This window comes from Alosa sapidissima, chromosome 2 (genome assembly GCF_018492685.1).
Source record: "Alosa sapidissima isolate fAloSap1 chromosome 2, fAloSap1.pri, whole genome shotgun sequence".
NCBI lineage: Eukaryota > Metazoa > Chordata > Actinopteri > Clupeiformes > Clupeidae > Alosa > Alosa sapidissima.
This window is the reverse complement of record NC_055958.1, coordinates 22438692-22460198: the sequence shown is the minus strand read 5'-3', so window position 1 is coordinate 22460198 and position 21507 is coordinate 22438692. Positions and strand designations below refer to the sequence as shown.

Genomic DNA, 21507 nt, shown 5'->3' with positions numbered 1-21507 from the left:
AGGGGGAATACTTGAACACCTGATAGGCCTGTCACAGGACAAGGCCCTGCATAGATTGGAAGGTTTCAAAATCGTGGTATTTTTCCTGAGCCTTTTTTGCAGCAGCTCTGATCAATCTGTCCAACTTTTCACCGGGTGTTTTTCAGAGGTTCTTTTCATTTATTGTTGTGCGTACAGCTGCTGTTTTTTTTTACACTGAACCTGATGTGTGTTTGATTGGCCTTGGTGAGCTTTATGTATGTGGTTAATTTGTATTATGACAGAAAATAAGATTAACTTTTTTCATTTAAATAGATAAAAACAAGTCACAGAAAATTCTAGGGTTGTTATGGTTACTTGGTTAAAATATGCAGTCATTTGTACCCTCATCCATGTATTCATTCTTCCTTTCACTCATCCTTTCATTTACTCATTCAGTGAGTGACCTGTAAGCCACAGGTAAACTCCACATGAGCACAACCCTGGTTCAAGTCTATTGAGAAATGCAGCTGTGTGCTTATGAATGTGATATGTTTGACATTGACATGTGACATTTTTTTTTCACAAGCTGGATATGAAAAGCTGTCTCAGTAAATTAAGCATTCACTTAAGTTGTTTTTCAACCAATTTAATAGTGTATGTGTAAATAGTGTAAAATGGCCATATGGACCCTTTCAAGAGAGTTCCATTATCAGCATCATAGTTGGCCCCACAAGGCTTCCGTTTTAACATTCCATATGTTATCTTAATGCAGAGGAAGTAGATTGGGGCCAAATAGAACGTTCAAGCATTGTTTTTGTTTTTGTTGTTGAAAGGGTCTATAGGTTCTGTACCAATGTCTGTGTTTTACTTCACATACCCACTGTGGCTGTCCAGGTTTCTATCCATGTCACATTAGTTGATGCGTGAATGCAAATGATATGGGCAAAATAAAAAAAATATTTTTCTTTTTTTAGGTTGAACTGTAGTGCATGAGCGGGAATAATTTCTTCTTTAAGTTGAACTGAAGTGCATGACTGAGCTTCTGAAGCCTACTTGGCCTCAATCTAGCAGAGGTGATTGGTCTTGGGATCATGTCTGGGCTGAGATTTAATCAGATTATTCTGTTGCAAAATGCCTTTGAGGTCTTAAACATTTTGGCTGCAAAACTGTCACTGAATGTTACCCTTTAGTATTTTTTTTCATATGGACGAAAAAATGATAAGTCTGCCAAATGGTTGTTTTTATTTCTTCTGTGTTGAAACTGCTATCTTACCAGCATTATTTTCCTCCACCAAAGCAATGCATGTATTTCTCAAGAATTTTCACATGTGTGTTTTCTCTCATTTTCAGGTGGGAAATAGCAATCCCAATTGCCTAAAAAATCCTTCTCTCAAGCAAACATAATCTTGAATAGCAAATGGTGTGATATTTATGTCATCTTTAAACAAGAGATAGAAAGAAAGAGAGAGAGAGAGAGAGAGAGAGAGAGAGAGAGAACCCAACACTTGCCTCAAAGTAATCTCTGAGCAGATAAGACCTAGATATCACGTCCCTTGGTACCAATGAGTCTCCCCTGCCTCTGGATTTAATTAAACAGTGTGAAATTAATTAACTAGCAGGGTGGCAGGTAAAGAGATTTCTCAGTGGGAACACACAGACAGTGAGTGACACAGACAAGCTTTGTGCTGCACATACAGTGACAGGTGTGCTACTGTATGGGGTTATTTTGGGCATGCTACTGCATGTGGTAAACACAGGGAGATTGGGGGTGAGACGGGGGGGGTGAGACGGGAAACAGACACAAAGAGTTATCAAAATAACAAACCCCCCAAAAATCAAAGTATGAACCTGTGTTTGATCTGTTCTATAAATTAATTACAATTTTCAGTTCTTTATAATAATTTGGTGCAAATTAGATGGAAATGAGATAAAATATTCATTTAGTTTATCTGGGGAATCTGCCTGACGGGCTTTTTAGACTTCAGTCTGGCTCAAAATGCTGTCCATATGGCAATTATGTACAGTAGTATTGCAGGAGTGTTGGTCTGATGCCTGCTGGCGGTGAGGAGAGGAGTCTGCCCGTGACAAACTGCTGCTAGGATTTGATGTGAGGCGAGGGGGATAATGAGGCTGTTGTAAGCCGTAAGTATAGAGCCTGCCCCAGGGCTGGCACATCTAAGCACCAGAGCTGTCATTGTTGCACATGCAGCCACCGATTAGAAACACATTTATGTTCCTCCTCATAAACTTTAGACGCTGCTTCCAGTGCCACTCAGCACAGCTCTACAGCCCTACCCTAAACCCCTCCGACACCTCCCGTGAAAAGATGAGTGAAGCGTTTTGCATATAGTGTGTGGTCACTGATAAAATGTTTTTTTTTTATATATATATTCCCTTGACTCTGAGCTGTTAGGGAGCAGCCAAGATGGGACATACAAGTCAGGAAAAGTGATTCACTGGAATGAACCACTGGAACTGAAACTAAAAACAAATTCAAACATTGCAAATGGTTTCCCCTTCATATTGTGAGTGTAGCTTTAGGTGCTCTGGGTACAATGTTCTTTTTTGACGTAGCACTGGTGTGCCACTCATTAGTAGTGGATGGCGAAAGAGCATTCCGAGCTTCCTGGGTCATGGTCTAGCAGTGTGGCTATTACACTCTGGATGGGGAAAGTCAGATGTTTCACATGCCAGCCAAGTTCCAATGGAAATAGCGTTGAGGGGGGAATGTAATGAGTCAAAGGCATCTAATTGAGTCAATAGATGCCACACAAATCTGAATGGCTGGAATGGAATTAGGGGGAGACTTCCGTGTGAGGTGAGCAATTTACTCTTTTCCAATGATGAAACTGAGCAGGGGTCAGCCTTTCCATGCAGAATCAGTGGAGGCTGAATTAATAGGCATTTGGAGGTTGCATACTAAACAAGCAGGTGGGCTGGTTGCCACCCGTGCCTCGGGCAGCGCAGCTCTGAAGGAACCCAAGAACAGCGGGGAGGGCATTAAGAAACGACCAGGCTAAGCTGCTAGTGGCCACTCAACCATGGGATTAAAACGCATTAAACCCATGTACCAAAACCATACTCTTTGTGGCAATATTAAGAATCTACAGGCGGAGGTGCCTTGGCTAATAATACCATGGCAGTTTGTGTTATGAGATTTTTTCCCTCTCCAAAGGCCAGCTACAATGAATGTATCTTTGTGCTTTCATGCAGAAAAACATAATGAGGGAATTTAAAAGGTTTTCTGTGTACAGGTTTAGGTGCAAAACTCACCATCGCCAGTGTTGATTCCCTCTGGTGTGTGGATCTAATAATGCAAAGCATGCAATCAGAGTAGGGAGCTCATGAAACAGTGGCTCACGCTAGCAATGAATCGGAAGTGAGAAGAGGTCGCTTCTTGCACGGTCACTGCACACTTTGAATATGCTCATAAGCATCACTAACTTGCCACCTGGAACTCAGATAACGATCACAAGCCTCTTTTGTAGCTCCGCCAAAATAGGAAAAAGGTGTCAAAAACAAATATGTCCGAGAATGGTTTGAGAAATACAGTATTTTTCAATTTTCAAACTGTATTGCCCATAAAATGCAAATCGGTGATGGGATCTTTCTTTTGTTATGCGTCTCATTCATGATTCACTTAGGACACAACCAACCCCAGCACACATCAAATATATTTGCAGAGAATAATTTCTATTCCTACATAAAGAATGGAGTCTTTTCTGTGCTCGTCGTCCACTGTGACCCTCCAAACCCGTTAGGCATGCTCTGTTGCCATGGGGACAAAGGCCTCCTCAGAGAGGCACCTGTGTGGAGGACTCTGAACATGTGGCAGTGGTGTTGACGCTGTAGCTTAGCAGCTGAGTACAGGTTAAGAGGGATGGAGAGATTTTAGGACATGCCTATCAAAAAGAAGACCTTAGCTATTTTCAGTGATCTCTCAATTAAGCCACAAATGAAGACATATTCCTTAGAGCATGTTGCCAAGGAGACAGTATACTGTCTGCCCTCTTCAATTCCTTTTTTTGTCTTTTTCTAATTGCAAAGTGTAGCCATTACAGGTAATTCTGTCTAAGGAGTAACCCCTAAGATTACTCATACTGGCCCTCTTAGATTGATGCAATTCATTTAGCAGCTCTTAGCCAAAATGAAGCAAGCAGCACTTTCTGAATGAAGGGATGAAGTGAAATGCTCAGTCTGATTTAGAGTTTGCAGTCCAATGAGAGGAAGAGAAAGGCTCTTGTTTTATGTTTAATAGTTTCTATTCCATTTTATCACCCAGCCCAAGATATTCTCCTTTGTAAATGGTGCAAATGAAAAGCTACACTGCATCGGATTTTAAATGACTCTCCATTCCTGGAAACGTTGGTGAATTTTGCAAGGGCTGAGCTTCCCATTTTTTGTACTAATGGCCCTTTTTCCTGGGTTGTAAATACATATACAAGGCAGAGAAACAAAGACAGAAATATAGATGGGCCTTTTTGTGCATTTTTGTGCTTGTTGTGATTGTCTGAAAAATCTCTGAAAAACAGACACAGCACATGAAATTAATAAATAAAACTTCCCATTCGTACGGGAATACTGCAACAGCAGCAACCCCTGCTCCCCCTCCTTGTTTTGATGGTGGACGATGAAAGCACAGGTGGATGCTAGAAAAACAGAGAACCTTCCCCCGGCTCTGGCCGCTGCCGAGCCCGCATGTCTGTGGGCTCCCATTAGCACAGGAGTGGTGGTTTGCTGTCTGGCTGCTGGGCACAGCAGGTCAGTGCTCACAAAGCTCTGTTTGTTCCTGGGCCTGCAGGGTTCCCTGGGTGAGCCTGGCTCCAGAAGGGAGACAAACAAGAAAGCGCTTCAGTCTCTGACGCCGGAGCTGCTCCCTCAACATATTTGTCTCTTCCCCGCAACAGGGGTGCCTTTCGCCAGCACTTCCTTTACTGAGCGCTGAGCCGCAGGATCAACAATCTTGTGTTGTTCTAAGTGAAGGAGCTTAAATGACACTTTTGTTGTCTTTCTGTTCTTTTCTTTTCGATTCCTCTGCCCTGCCCTCTCTTTTTTTTCCCTTCCCGGTGACATAGAATGCATTTCATGGTTGTAAAAATAGAGAGGCTTTGTTTTTTCTATGAAATTACAACACTTGCTCTTTTCCCTTAGATTGCACTTGCTTTTCTTGTGAGCTTAATACATTTTAATCCCAGATGACCTATGCCAAACTTCATGGGCAAGCTTGGCCTGACTTTTTTCTCCCTCCACAGATTAATAAGAGAGCGGCCTCCCCTTGCTCTGTGGCTGTCAGGTCAAAGATTCAATACAGCACTCCAATCTGCAGTCCAAGTATAACTCCATTATGGAGGAGACTTATAAACGTGGGCTGTGTGACACACAGCCGGTTGATTTAGTTTAATGACCATGACAGTGACAGTGCACTGATGGAAATTGGACTCCCCCCGCAAATTTACATCACTTCAGGGTACTTGGGGCTCTTTTAGTGGCTGCTCTCCGGAGCACGAGCCATCAGGAGGTCCTGGATATGTCATGCTTGTCACCTTCCTTTAAGTGCATCTGCAGACGTGGGAGGGGATTAATATTATATAGCCTACGGAAGAACATAGACTGTCTTATCAGTGCTGCGTCTGCGATAAGCACCTCAGCCCGGTGAAAACGAAAGGCTCTCCTTGCCCAGAGACAATCATCTCATATTCTTCCTCCTTCCTCACAAAGAAACATACATTTAATGTACGGTACATTTAATGTGTGTTAATAGAGAGACATACATTTAATGTGTGTTAATAGAGAGACATACATTTAATGTGTGTTAATAGTCTCCTAGTGTTGTGCACAAAAATGCAGGTCTGCATTTCAAATATTGTCTACAGCATAACTATCACAAGGATGAGCATTTTGCTCTGGTGTTTTGTCTTTTCATTTCATTTTGAAATCTTTGAAATATGTTTTGTTTGAAAAGATACTGTGTAATCCCTTTGCTCCATGGAGCCCCATTCTATCTCCTCAAAAGAAATTCGACGCAAATATTAGCAGACATTATCATGCCCCAGGGCCTTGTGACTTTTTCAATTTCACTGTGCCCATTCACAGATGTCAAAGTCAGTCTGCTTTTTCCCTGCTTCACTCTGGATCTTAGAAATTCAGATGACTCTAAAACAGTCCCATAAAAGCCTCTTTCTCAGAGCGTTATCATTGAGGATGATTTGCCTGTAATTTGTATGTAGAATCTCACCATTTTGAATGCACTTAGATGGCTTTGCAGAGCCACCCACTTCTGTTTGTTTGATAATGTGACCTAAAATCTGGACTCTGACTGAAAGTGGAGAGCGAGTGAGTGAGACAGAGAGTGAGAGAGCGCACGAGAGATTGCATGAGAGAAATGGAATGGATGGAGAAGTGTTAAAATTATTTAGGTGTTTCAGCTCTCCTGTTTTTACTGAAATGTCATTTTTTATTGAAACGTTGGTTCTCGGTAGTCTTGGCACTCACCTCACATTAGTCCACATCAATGGAGATGTCAGAGGACTAAGAAATTACTCTGCCATGCGCCTGGCACATCCCCTGCTCTGCTGAGAGCAGGGGTGTACTTGAGAAAAAAAAAGACCACATCAGAGTGTTAAAATCACTTACCCAAAGTCAGCAGTGTGATTAGCACAACACTTCTAATCAAATCAGACTGCAGAAGGTAATGACACACACTACAGATGCCACAGGCCAGAGACTTGGAGCCTGAGATTCGCTAAATCAAACCAATAATGCGCTTTCGCATGCAACCGCACAGTCGTCTCCTTCTGAATCCATGCTGCGCAGAGTCGAGTCTTTGACTTTAATCAGAGGGACATAGCATATTGAAGCAACCATATTTGATTAATTGTGACCTAGAAAATAACTAAAGAACTAATTGCCAGAAGACAGCTCATATCTCGTCAAGGTTTATTACGGAGTCACAAGCAACAAAAAGCAATTCCATGTTTGTGCTTTTTTGACAGTCTTGTCTTTTCTTAAAAGGGTACAGTACTAGGGGTATGGCTTATCAGCACCAGATATAGTGTAATTATAGACTACTCTCAACAAAAGCCTGATGTTTCTGCAATTTCACAGTGCCTCTGATGGATACAAGCTCTACAAAGTTATATACAACCACATACAAATTAACAAAAATAAATAGCACCATTACAAAATTGTATGAATATGTCAACAGCTTAACTGTGTGTCTTTGTTTTAGCTGAGAGCTTGAGGTGACGGGCCATTTCAGACAATACCCATGATGCGAGCGACCCACCAACGGCAGGGCAAGATGACCCGGCAGGCCACTCGGCAGCCATGGTAGTTGTAGGGCCATGGCCAGTATCCACCCAGAGGCTCGCATATCCTCTCACAGTGAGTGTGGCTCCGTTGGCACTCCGTGCAACAGATGCCATTATGGTCCAGCATGGGATCGAAGAGCATCGAGCCGGCCTCTCCCTCCTGACCACGCTGCTGTGGAACAGTCATGTTAGGCAAGGGGAAGTGCACAAACTGTCGATAAAAAGTATTCCCAGACTCTCATACTTAATAGAGAAATCTTTGGTCAAAAAGAGAAATCTTTGACCAAAAGAAATCATACAATATCAGTAACACTTTATTGTACAAATGTGACATATTAGCCTTCAAAACAGACCATCACCCTTGCTCCTTTGGTTGCACAAAAATTAAATGACCTTAATTCAAGAGAGGTTACTGTCACTTCAAATAATGCTTTTTCCAATGTTCTTGAGTGAATTTCTCTCAAGGAAGCCAGTTGGACAGAGGTCAGATGAGGTAACAGTCCAACATTTCCTTGCCTTATGTTATTCATAGGACTGAAAACAAGATGTGTGAGTGCTGACATGCTAGAGGCGCTACTCACGTGGTAGGGGTTGTCAGGGTTAAAGGCAGACGTGGACCCTTCCCTGCCCTCCTCCTCACCCCTGCCAGAGGTGATGTTTTGGCCAAAGTCATGTGAGCCGGCGGCAGAAGCCGGGTAGTCCTCTCTGTCATACTGACGCTTTGTGCGGTCAATATCCCTTTTTTCTCTGTCTCTCTTAGTGGCATCTATCATGAGGAACACACCTTAACGTTATGTCTCACCAATAATGTGTATGAATAAAAAATATATATCTTATGGCAGCCATAGATCAGTGGTTTAGAGGAGCTGCATTTCAGTAAGGACAGCTTGGCCATATGAATACAATATACTTACAATCTGATTCAAAAAACTACAACAGTTGGTTTTGCCAGTTTGGTTTTGCTGTGGGCAAACTCCCAGAATATCCATTTGAGAATTGCAACATAGCTTAAATTAACATTAAATGTTACATTATGGCCATTGTTAGACATCCAAAGTAGAATGACTAAACATGAGTTCCGGAGTCAACCGGACAACTAAGAGCCAAAAAGTTGAAATGTGGAGCTTGGGATAGTGTTTAGCGTTTGGAATGTTTTGCAACCTTTAAATGAAAAGGTGACTAAATTGGAGAGGATTTAGAGCAATTTCACTCATTTGATTGGTTAACATTATGAATTGTATAATACACATACACATATTCACATAGGGCCATATTCTCCCATAATGCTTAAGACAAAAAAGCGTCCAATTATACACTCTGCCTCCATGCATTCTGTCAGAAATTGATATTAAGTTCCAAACATATCTCACATATTATGTCTTAAATGACTTTTAGTTAATCTAACGTCTGCCTCCCACACTGTATTACTGAAAAATGATAACAATACAAAAGCACAATTATATACGCATCTATATATCTAATGTCATTTTCATCCTCAATGGAAATGTGTTTCAAGATTGAGTTTAGTTAGAGTTACCGCAGATACAGGCTATAAAGCAGTTGGCATATAGACACATGCACTTCTCTCTTACCAATGAGTTTTAAATCATGAAACTACACCTCAAGCAATAGACTTCCGAGCAAATCTGTAATTTGGTTCATTTAATTCTTTGTAATGTGATGGGAGAGATGTTTTGTTTGAGATTCTTCCCTATAATTCTCAATCCATTTGTTTTAAAAATCAAAGTGTGGTTTATGTTCTCCATGCAATTAAATGGCATCCAAGGTTAATGGGAAAATCCATTTTCCACATTTTCGTAACAGCCAAAACTAATGAGGTTGTGGATCAGTCTGGTTTTGGTGAAATAAATCATGTTTTCTTCAGAAGGCCGCCTCGATTCTGAACTTATGTGTTGCGGTTATGACGGAAGTGTGGAGGGGAAAATGTGCTCAAAAGTGTGTATCTGGAAGCAAGTAAAAAAAAAGGACTTGGGAGAATGGGAGAATATGGCCCATGCAATATGCAACTGCAACTAACGACAAGATACTATGCAAATGTAATTCTGCCATTACGGGCAAAATAACCACTAGCAATGTGAAAAGCTGCATAACAAAGTTAAAATAATTTCAACTTTTGAAGCGAAGTGAAACAAATGAATCAGCGTATGTGTAACAATTATTGTAATACAATAACACAATGGCCAGTATGTCCTAAAAGCCTTAAAAGGGTAATGCAGCAGGAAAACATGTTTTCTTATTGACTTTGAGATAAGATAGTCGATGTGACTAGGGGATGTACCAGGCTAATCAGAAGGAGGCCAATTATGCATACATACATTTTGTATATCAAAATAAAAGCTCAAATCAACCTATTTTTCCTAAAGGGTTTTCAGAGCATGCTTGAAACTCAAAAAACAAGGCAAGGATTTTATGCAATGCACAACCTTCAGACTTAGGGAATGTTATAAAATAGTTGAAAAGTGTATACAATGACGCCTTTAACATATATGAAACACTATCTTTGTTACAGGATATAGTAGGTCTGCAAAGTTGTAAACATACCATCCAGGTAGGTCGGACGTAACCAGAAGATGGGCAGATGGCCACAGAGGTTGAGGATTCTGCTGGTCAGGAAGCTGCTGTCCTTCAGTGGTTCCTCTGAGGCAACCCAAATCAGAGACTTGTCTTCAAACTTGGCAGGCATGACTTCATCTTCCTAGGAGGACAAGAGTCACCTTACTGCTCCAGGTCAGGTCAGGTCAAGTTACTTTATTGGTACCCACATATTCTAATGTTGCATGACATGTCATGTGAGGAGCATATGTACATTCTATGTATATTCTACAGGTCAACCTTCTTCAATGCTGACTCTTTATCATCAATCTCCTCCTTATCATCATCAGCATGTTTCTCTCCTCCTCCTTTATTCATCAGTTTCTGCCCTTCTTTCTGATATTACATTATTGATCTTTCTTCCCTTCTCTCCCAGCTTTCACTCCGTAAACCTCAGATACACATTATTCTCTGCACTTTTATACTTGATGGCGCTAGCGCCATGTTCACATTCATACTTCATATCATGTCCTTGTATAGCTATGTATTCAGGGGTATACTGTATGTTTACTCTCCTTATTATTATTATTACAGCTTTGTAACAGAGTTGAGAGATTGTGTTCTGTGTGTATTTTCTGTGATTAATTTCCTGTACTTCCCCTTCTCTCTATCTCTCTCTTGCTCCTCTTCCTTTTCTGCCAGGCCTGCCTGGGGCCCATGCCCCTCTCCCCTTTTGAGTTCGGATTTCTCAAGGTGTCTTCCTGTTATAAGGGAGATTTGCCTTGCCACTGTTGCCATAGGCTTGCTCTTGGGGCATTGGGCCTTTGTTTCGGTAAAGTGCCTTCAGACAATCCTCATTTTTAACAGTGCTACACAAATACAATTGAACTGATCTGAACTGAACAAAAAGTATATTGCCCCATCAACAAAATATGTAGTTTGTATTTGTGAGGGACTTGGTGTTAGATATCACAATGGCATTCTATGGAATTATATTAAGACATTTCATTACAACGTCATAATAGGTTCATTCAGCTTCTGGTATGTATTATATCAGATGCTTTAACATCCTTCATATGTACACTACAATACTGAAATCATACCAGTTCAATGATCAAAGAGTCCTTGTTCACCGTGTCCACGTCTGGAAGATTGGCTTTGATTTGAGACTTGATATAACACTTCTCTCCCCCAGAGAAACGGATTCCAGTAACTCCCTACTAATAGGATCATAGCAGTAGCAGATATAAAAAAAAGAAATCACAAACAAGCACATCCAAAAAATAGCCTAAAAGCTCTCATCTAGTTGGGAGAAAATAAGAACGGCAAAAGTCAAAAATACTCCCAATTTGGAAATCATGAATCTCTACTGCCTCTTCATCCCCACTGCCAATTCTGAACCTCTCCAGGTTATTTTCAGAGTCAATCTCCATGGAACCCTCTTCAATCTTCCCATTAATGCTCACGCTGTAGTGAAGATTGTACACCTGCAGAGATGAAACATGCACAAGTGATCAAATGACTGTCGTCTGCTTTTCATGTTGTCATGTCTCAAGAACTCTGCATGTAGACTTTTTGCAATGCTCAAAAACACATCCGAGAGGGAAGTTGGGGTTGATCAAGACCAGTGTGAAAGGTGTGTTACAGTATACATTACTGGCTAATGGGAGAGTGTCGGATATTCAAAAAGCCTGATTCAGAGGAGCATATGAAAAATGCACACCTAGAAAAATCCTGATCATCTTAGATATTCCTTTTTGAAATGTATTTACAGCAACTGCACTTTCACTAGTGGTCAACTAAACAGCCTAAAGAGGTGGTCTATGCACCTTTAAAGTCATTTTATATTGAAGACTAACCCATTTTCCCCTATCTACAAATCCTGTACGATACTATGTTTCCTTTGACATAATCTCCCTGTGACACATGCGGCTTCAAAATTTCTTTCACTTAGTGGCTCGGTCCAATTACAGCCATGATTGGAATGTACTACCTAACAGCAGGGCAGTGTTGGCCATGGGCAAAAAAAAATCCAACCTGCGCTGCCTGCCCTTAAAGCTTGTTATAATATGCATAGATATTTCATTATCATTAATGAGGCAATGAACAGGCAACTGGTCCCCCTCATTTTAATCAGTGAACAAACTTCTCTGGACTTCAACAGAATAGGCCTACTACTACTGCAGAGCTGGAGAAGGTCAAAAGATCCCTGGTCAATACCCAACTGTTGTAATGAATCGGATAGTTTATTAGATAGTTTGTACCTCACTAAAGCACTACACACAAACCCAAACATTTGTTTGATGTTAATATATCTCACTCTCACAGTATTTTTATATCTATCGTATATTAATTGATGTATTCGATTTCTCATGAAATGAAAGAAAAATGGTCGGTGTGCCAAATACCAGTAAATTCCTGTGTCTAATCATCAAATAGATGACAAGCCTTACATTTTTATCGCTGACTTTCCAGAGGTAAAGAGCCCCCGCTGCTCCAAGCAGCATGAGGGTTGTGCCCGCGATGAACGCTGTGGTTCCAATTCTCCAAAAACTAGTGCTGCTGGGCTTCAGAGTCGTTGCGGTAAAAGTCTATCAGAATATAAAAAAATCTTCGGCTGAAAGTATGAACGGTAAGATGGATATGATTTCTTTGGATTGGGTCCTACAAGACAATACTCAGGATAACGCATTAGGCTACTTCAGCCCATCTGTAATTAACCAATATATGATATTACCTTAATCTTTAGTATGGTGCATAGTGTCTTACCGGTGAGAAACCTTTCTCCGGATCCATAGGACAAACATGAGTGAAAAGAATCTTCTCGGAACTTTCCTCCATCGTAGCGCATTGACTCCTGTTGCTGAAGTCTGCTCAAATTAAGAAAGTGCCCTCCCAGAAAAGCGAGTGACCATAAGTCTGGAGTTATGTGAGAGAAAGGAAGCCAAACCGCAGCTTGGACGATTTATTGGAACATTAGGCTACTGGCTTTTCCGGTGCATTCCTGCAGGCTAAATAAACTAATTCATATGGTCATATTAGTTATAACACTTATCATGCATAATACGTAAACAACCTATCAAATACTGTAGACCGGAGTCATTCAAAAAGCCTGATTCAGAGGAGCATATGAAAAATGCACACCTAGAAAAATCCTGATCATCTTAGATATTCCTTTTTGAAATGTATTTACAGCAACTGCACTTTCACTAGTGGTCAACTAATTCAGTTAAGAAGTGCTCTTAGCTATTTACTAGGTGATGGCTGTTTCAGTTCATGCTTACGGCAAGTGGTTCATGGTTCATGCAGATAGAATGAAATTACTACTGTTACGCTAAGCGTTTCCAAATTGATCTTAAACTGTAGATGATCATTAGCCTAGAAATCTAGACGCGCCCCTAGCGGCAGCAGGGCTCGTCAGGCTATATGATCATATAAGCACTTCCCTAATATATTTAAATACGTTTAACCACAAGTAGCATATATATGCATATTAAATAGGCCTAGCTATATGAGAAGAGGATACGTCTATATTTTAAATATACTAGAATTTTTTGTGATGTGGTGTTTCACGGGTTATAAATGGTTACAGTCGTATGAGCAAATTAACCCAGTGTTGTGGTGATTTGGGTGCAGAGACCGTTGAAGTTACACTTAAAGGGATTGTAGTTTCTGACGTATGCGTTTTCGCCAGAGGAAATTCTTGATGTTTGCAGTGTGTTGGTTCAAAATGAGTGTGCAGTGTTACTCTCTAGCTAGCATTTCAAAAGGATGCCCAAAAGCGTTCTAGCAGCTCAAGTCGCTATACTAGGTGAACGTCAGTTGGCACTGATGGTTATTTGGTCTGTGAAGCATGTGTCTTCAACCTAAACCTAATAGCTCTAATGGAAATGATGTGTTGCTGCTGAGTAGTAGTGGTTGGCAGTGCCAACAGAGGGCCTGGAGTATGAAGTGATTGTGTATGGACTCTGACAGTGATTGGTGAAGGGGGTGCAGAAGAACCGGCTCAAAGCGCACCCCTGTGGTGCGCCTGTAGTGCCATGGTGATTGGTGATGACGGTGTGTGCCACCCACTCCAACAGATCAGGATCTGCACACTTCAAAGCTGCAGACATAACTATCTCAGGGGCAAAAATAACATGTTGCATATGAATGGCATATTATATAAATTAATTAGGCTAGTTATTTAAGTTGTTATGACTAATTTGTTGTTAATTTGTTCAAATCTGTTCTGCTGAGACCATCAAAGTAATATAAGGTGACACACGAGCGTGAGTGACTACTACCTATATGATTCAAATTGTAGTTTACAAAATAAATGTGCTTAAAGTTTATGATAGAGTTAACATGTTGAATCATTAATAGCAAATTATGGTATGCTGTGCATAGCTGGTATATTAACATAGTACATTATGTCAGACAAGATAAGATAGTGCATCAAAAAGTGGATAGAACTGGACACTGCAGTTGGCAGACAAGTCTGTAGCAAGAAATATCTTCAATTGCTCATTAAGTTACAAGAGTAGAATCTGGGATTGTGCATGTACCTTCACAAGATATTGATCTAAGTAGATGGTTTATGGTTGTAATTTTGTTTGGAAACATTAAGTATTGAGGCTTGTAAGGGACACTTTGGTAGAGGGAAAACAGTGATGTTCCTGATGGACCAGTTATTGTGCTTGAAACATTCTTCCAGCATCACATTAGATCTCAGGATGTCCTATGATAGCTCTTTGATAACTGGACAAGGGTCAATTATTATTGTTATTATTATTATTACGTATTAATAATCATAAAAATAAGAAGAAGAAGAAGAAGAAGAAGAAGAAGAAAAAGAAGAAGAAGAAGAAGAAAAGAGAAGAAGAAGAATCAAAAACCAAACCTACCTAACAAATACAAAACCTGACCCAAAATTCTAATACATACCATTAGTGGACTGGGTAGCCTATAACGGCACTTTTGATCATCAGAGTTGACAAAATTGCTGTTTTCCAAATTGACATGTGTTTGTCTTGTAACATCACAAAAACGATATCATCAGAAAAAAGTAGTAGGCCAACACATTTCCATTTTGTCCCTCATTTATTTCACAGGCTCTGCTCTATATCCTTTGGACAACCCAAATCAGTTAATGCCTCATTAGTTGAAGCCTCTTAGTTGTAATTCACCCCAGTAAATGTGGGCAGGCGGCTGTGTGGGATGATCCATGAGTAATAGCGCCACTCATACACCAGAATCTACATGATGTCTAATTCATGTTGCTTTGGGGTCTTTAGAAAGTGCCCATTAAAGATACACGAATGCAACTTCGATCTCTTTCACACCTACTATGAAATGTTTAAAGAAAGACATCTTTGGCTGTGCTGTTGGATGCTCCGGGGAAATCCTAGTTCATTTTATAGATCAAATCTTGCTACACCTCATCAAACTATTTATTTTAGAGTTTATAGTTAACAGTAGGAGTAATAAAACATCATTAGGCTTTCATAGGTAATGGTTCTCAGTATTAGTTGGTATCTCATGGTCTTTTATCTAGATAGATAGATACTTTATTGATCCCCAGGGGAAATTCAAGATTTTATCTATCTATTTGCCAAAGGCATAATTTGGCACTTCAGTGCATGCTGTTGTAAAACACTGGAACATTGGAGCTAGTCATTAACATTTGTAAATAGCATATTATTGAAAGTGTTCACAAGCCAAAATACAATTTACATGTTATAGTCAGTAGATGTTAAGAGCACCATGCCCTTCTAAATCCTCACTGCACACATTATGATCTATTAATAGGTTTTCCTTGTTGTGGCTAAACTGAGGCTTAACATTCAAGTATGATATGACCTGTCATGTTGAATGACCTTTCAGCATTTGAGGAGATAAGAAAGCAGTGGGTGGTTTTCTATGCCAAGATACATGCATTTGTTGCCAAAACACAGCAGCATTTTGGATTTCTTTAAAACTTTTTATTTGTGCAACATTGTGACAAAATCGGATACAAACACAAAACACATTTAGTTTTCTATCATTGATTAAGACTGAATATGAATTATTCTGCCCAGTAGTTATCCATTACATGAGTCTCCACGTGCCATATAAAATCAGAAGGGTGTTGTTTTCCATCTCTATTAGAAAAATATACTCTGTATTTACAAAGAAATGTAATATCAACATATTAGAAATAGTCATAAAAGAGACCAAAGGACAAACAACTACAGTACAAACTCACCTAAACACTGTGCACTTGAGATTTTATGATTTTGAAAACCTATCATCATCATCATCATCATCATCATTATCATCAGCTGAAAATGTCTTTGTAGAATGTGTGTACAAGGGAATACTGATCTCCTCGGACTCCGGAATCCTCTCTGGTTGTGCAGAGCACACAAGTATGTAGTCAAATTTTCTATGCTGAACTTTTTCCTGAACACTGTAGGGACCACTTGTCTTGGGCATTTGAGCCTTGTTATGGCTCTCCCTCTGAAGACTGTCCCTTGGCAATGTGGCTGTCTTGGCAAATGTTGAGAGATGTCTGTTAGATGGGTTGCCATTGGGTCTGATTGCTGATGGGCTCCAGCATCTGTCAGAATGGCCCAGGATCTTGCACTCACTTGTGCAGGCCCACAGCCCTATGGAAACAATGCAACACATGTCATTCTCATTTAAAGGTCAAATATCAATTGATCACTCAGTGAGCACAGTCATTGGTAGGGTCATTAGATATGTAGCCTCACTGGATTTACATGTCTTGGAATGGGGCCAGTGGGTGTATAGTGTCATAACACAAAGGATGTCAGTCAGCTTATAAAAACCAACTGGGTGATAATGTGTATTGTATGAGTGGTCTCCATCTTTACACTGAAGTCTGCTGGACTGGAGGTGATTCAGCTCCCTAAGGTTTCACATCAGATAAAGAAAATGAAGTCCTTTGGATCTCATCTATGTGGTGTATTTTTGTTTTATCTCCCTGACATTTAAATATTAAAGGAGAACTCACCATTAACAGGTTGGCAGTCTTTTTTGTTCCCATCACTGATGTCTGAATCACTGTCATTGATGTCACTGTCTCCTTTTCCACTGTCCTTTCCACTGATCTGTGGGTCTCTTGCTGAGATGGTTGTCATTGAATTGCCCTTCCATATTGTAATAGGCCTCATGGTTTCTTTTCCATAGCCAGGCAAGGTGCAATAGCCCTATGAGAAAACAAAACACGGTAAATGATAAAACCACCACCCACTTTCGAATACAGAAGATTCAGCCATTTACAAGAATCCACATACCTCCACCTTGCAGTTCATTGTCCTTCCTTTGGGATGAAATGCATGGCTTTTCTCTCTTCCACTCTTGGAGCTTGGACAGATGTCGTTACCAGTTGCAGGTGCACTGGAGTTGATGAATACAGATTTGTTGGGGAATGGTTGTGTTTCAAACATGTTGCCAACATGGTCTGATATCAGAGCAACAGAATTGCTCTCCCCCTTTTCCAAGTGAGGCACGTTTTCTTTGTCATGAAATCCACCTCCTCTCTTTTCCCTTTTGTGTCGACTGCAAATGGTGGTAATTAAGATAATAGCGAGTAAAAGGACTGTGCAGCTGCCTGCTAGAACCACAATAATTACAATTGACATGTCCCATTCATAAAGCTCTTCCTCGCCGTCTTTGGCATACAAGTTGTCACTGGGGGGAGCGCCAGCGGTGAGAATGAAATGTATTGTAGCCGTGGATGTTAGAGATGGCTGGCCATTGTCATTTACTGTGACCGTGACTTTTAATACCTCGTCCACATCGAAGGTGAGCTTGCGGTGTATATACATTTGCCCTGTGGCCCTGTTGATTGAAACCCCCAAATCTCCGCCCTCTGTCAGTTTGTAGGAAAGCTCGGCGTTTCTGCCGTCATCAGCATCCCTGGCCTTTATCTGGGTTACAATGTAACCTGAAGGTGCATCTCTCGGCAGGAGAATCTCAGCAGTTCCGTTATTCAGGATGGGATGAATTATGGAGGGTGGGTTGTCATTTTGATCTCCTATTTTTAGATTGATGGCGGCACTGCTGTGAAGCTGAGGCCAGCCACCGTCGCTTGCCTGGATTCGTATGTCCAGCTGTTTCATGACCTCATAGTTAAAACTTCTCAAAGCATAGACAGAGCCTGTCGCTGGATCCAGAGATACGAACGTTGATACAAGCGACCCCATCACAAGGCTGTCCAGCAGCTTGTAGGTGATTTTGGAATTACGTCCCAAGTCTACGTCTGTGGCAACGACAGTCATAATATATGCACCTGGTGCGTTGTTTTCCTCAATAGAAACTTCATAAAAAGGTTTGCTAAACAGCGGGGCATTGTCATTTTCATCAGTCAGTCTAATAGTATATTGGGATATGGCTCTTAATGGGGGTGAGCCAAAGTCCTCCGCCACCACTGTTAAGTTATACTCAGGGATACGTTCTCGGTCCAAGGGCGAGGTTGTGACAATAGTATAGCTGTCTTCATGCGCCCGTTGAAGTTTGAAATGATCATGCCCGTAGAGGGTGCACTGGACCTGCCCATTCACTCCCGAGTCCCTGTCCGAGGTGCTGATTAGCGCCACGAAACTGTCTGGCTCTGCAGCCTCGGTGATGTAAGCTATACCTGCCGTGGTTGAAGTCATCGGAGTGATGCTGATTTCAGGGGCATTGTCATTCACGTCTTTGACGTGGATTATTATTTTACATAGCGATGGAGTGGGGTTTGCACCTAAATCAGTTGCCTGGACATCTAATTCATACGTCTTTTTGTCTTCGAAATCAACGGGACTCTCAAGTGTTAAACGTCCTGATTTGCGTTCCACCTTAAAAAGTTGTCGGATCTCGGCAGAGACCTGTTTTCCGAATCCGTACACAACTTCCCCATTTAGTCCCTCGTCGGAGTCAACGGCATTTAAATCCAATATAAGATACCCAACAGGAGCGTCTTCAGGTAAATCGACCGAAAAATTGTTTTGGTCGAAAACTGGATAGTTGTCATTAAAGTCGTTTACTTTGATGGTTATCTTAGTGGCCCCCGATCTAGAAGGGGTACCTCCGTCGGTGGCAACAAGCTCCAGAACATGGGAGGACTGAGTCTCCCTGTCGAGCTCTTTCATTAGTACCAGCTCCGCATATTTAACCCCATCCGCTCTTGTCATCGCATCAATGGTAAAGTGACTGTTCACCGAAATCTGGTAGCTTTGGATGTAATTAGACCCCACATCAGAGTCCTCTGCTGCATCTAAAGGGATTCTGGACCCCACAACAGCATTTTCAGAAATTTCAATTGTTGATTCTTTGTGTGGAAACTGTGGAGAGTTGTCATTAATATCTTTAATCTCCACCTCGACATGAATTAATTTGAAGCGCTCTTTGGAAAAATTAACAACATCAAAAGTAAGCAGACAATGTGGATTGCGCTTGCAGATTCTCTCCCTGTCGATACGCTCGCCGACCGAAAGCTCCCCATCGCTCTCTCTCAGTCTGATAAAAGAAGCATTAAATTGTTTCATCATGCGAAAATTCGTCTTGGTGCCCGGTGAAGGAATCCAAGATAAGTCCCATGCAAGGTTACCGATCACAGTGCCTGGCCCACTCTCTTCATTTATTTGGTATCGCAGTGTATTTCCCTCTGTCACAGCTGGTGAAACAACCCATAGGCAAAGTATGATGAATCCAAGTATCCACCGATTTATCCAGGTAAATGTGTTTTGTTCCATTTTGAGGAATCTGCTATCACCTAGTTCTCTGGCTTTAATTTGGCAATTACAATCCAATCGTTTAACACATCATCCCGAGAAATGGTCTTCAGCATGTGCCGATCATCAGGTCTTCCAAACTGTACTGGAAGTCACTTGTTCGATGTGCGCACGCAGATGCGTTCACGTCCCGACCCCTCCCGCGCAGCGCGGGAACCTGCAGTGGCGGGGTCCTTTATGGAAATCCACATGCAAATGAGATGAAGTGTAGCCAATCCGCCTCTTTAGAATGGAAAGTAGACCACATAAAGGATATCTAAACCAATTTTTAATCTAGGTGAATACCTCTTGATTAACCTTTTATCTTTTGTCTCCTCTAAATTTAGGCATACATGTCCACAGACTGCATCATAATGAGGGTGCAGATTTTAATTTTATCAGTTGCCTATCCTATAAGAGTATCTGGAAAACTGAAAAGCTGAAAAGGAAAAAACTGACTGTAATCAGTGTTGAGATCTTTTAGTCCTTTATCTGGTTATATCCTTAGTAGATCAAATCACTTCCAGACTAGAAAGGAATGATGACAACTTTATATTAGGACAAAATTCCTGGATGAATAAAAGCCCCATGCAATTCACTAGATCTCAAGAAGCCAAATGTTTCTTTTTTAAAGAAAGGCTACTTGTGAGGTGCTGGAGATTAATCGCATGGAAAGAGAACTCATTGAGGACATCAGTCAGCATTATTCCAAAATGACAGACCCAGGGGATAATAACCTTGGAGGGGGCTTAGATAAGAACATCATCTCTTGTGCAAATGCAGCCCTGTCAGCCACTGTCAAAACTCTTCTCACCTAACGATGACAAATGCAGGCTTGTATAGGCTCTGAGGCATGTATTGAAATGCATTTATGAACCAATCAGGCCAATCATGTCAATACCCCCCCCCCCCCTCTTTTTCCTCTTCTCTCTCTGTCTCTCTGTCTCTCTCTCTCTCTCTCTCTCTCTCTCTCTCTGTCTCTGTCTCTGTCTCTCTCTCTCTCTCTCTCCCTCTCTCCCTGCATTCACTCCTAGCTTGCTCATTTATTGAAAAGAGCGTGTGATATTATTGGTCACCATGGCACTTATAAATGTATGCTGAAGACAGGGTGTTAGAAGTCTACTTTCTCTAGTTTATGGGGACTCAAAAAGCAAGCACAAACTGCATTCTCAACAGGATCCATTATCTCCATGGAACTGCTATTGCTTTGAAAGTCTGGGGCAAATCATCTGTTGGTTCAAATGAATTCTAGCAAATGTGGAGAGAAACTGTTTCAGGGAAGATAGGGATTTCAAATTTACAGTTTGCTCACAGACATAATTCTGTTTTAATGGGATTCTAAATGCATTCAGTTTCAGGGGATGTCTTTACATTTTCAAGTTTGCTAATCACTGCAGTCCATAATGTGCCTGAAGAAATACCACGATAGTCTACATTTATAGCTGGCTGTGAGCTCCAGATTCTTTCAGAGAGATTAGAAATCAGTAGCAAATTATACAGCCCTGACGCTCCAGTGGCCTGATGGTGGCTCTTGTGGGAGATCTCATTCTTTTAAGATTTCTTTAGAATTCTGGATAGACCTTCTCCAACTGAGTTGGCTTTTGTGAACTGTAGAGAAATTGGCAACAATCAGGGATAAGCCCACATGGTTTGCATGCCAATCCAACTGCCTGTACGTAAAATACTCATTATTAGAAATGGGGCACAAACAAAAAAGGAGGACTCTATCCTCTCAGTGTAGTGTATTTTCATGCATAACACTTTATTGCACTCATCCTCTTTCAGTGGAGCCATTATAGATGGAGTTTGTCCCACAGACATAACCCATAATGTTTGTGATATAATTGGACAATTCATCAGAATGCATTAACTGTGTGTCCTAGGAGTCCTGGGAGTTTTCACATTTTATGCAGTCTTCATGGTTAGTTGAAAGAGAATGATAA

The 21507-nt window shown here is 41.0% G+C and overlaps 2 protein-coding genes across 4 annotated transcripts; both read right to left on the bottom strand.

Annotated features, from left to right (window-relative positions):
• Positions 1 to 6880: 6880 nt before the first annotated feature.
• On the bottom strand, positions 6881 to 12702 carry cnmd (chondromodulin). Of its 3 annotated transcripts, none has more exons than XM_042081738.1 (7): positions 12594 to 12702; positions 12278 to 12415; positions 11171 to 11311; positions 10928 to 11041; positions 9834 to 9987; positions 7853 to 8037; positions 6881 to 7443 (listed from the first exon to the last, which is right to left on the bottom strand). In XM_042081738.1, exons 1-7 carry the CDS (start codon positions 12663 to 12665, stop codon positions 7216 to 7218), a joined length of 1032 nt encoding a protein of 343 aa, XP_041937672.1. In that variant the 5' UTR covers positions 12666 to 12702; the 3' UTR covers positions 6881 to 7215. The 3 variants fall into 3 exon arrangements, with proteins under 3 accessions (XP_041937672.1, XP_041937673.1, XP_041937674.1); XM_042081739.1 differs by having other exon boundaries at positions 6881 to 7440; XM_042081740.1 differs by having other exon boundaries at positions 12278 to 12391.
• Positions 12703 to 15865: 3163 nt separating this feature from the next.
• si:ch211-199f5.1 (protocadherin-8) lies at positions 15866 to 19711 on the bottom strand. The gene is made up of 3 exons (XM_042081540.1): positions 17105 to 19711; positions 16822 to 17017; positions 15866 to 16453 (listed from the first exon to the last, which is right to left on the bottom strand). The coding sequence occupies exons 1-3, from the start codon at positions 19544 to 19546 to the stop codon at positions 16074 to 16076; spliced, it is 3018 nt and encodes a 1005-aa protein (XP_041937474.1). The 5' UTR covers positions 19547 to 19711; the 3' UTR covers positions 15866 to 16073.
• Positions 19712 to 21507: the final 1796 nt, after the last annotated feature.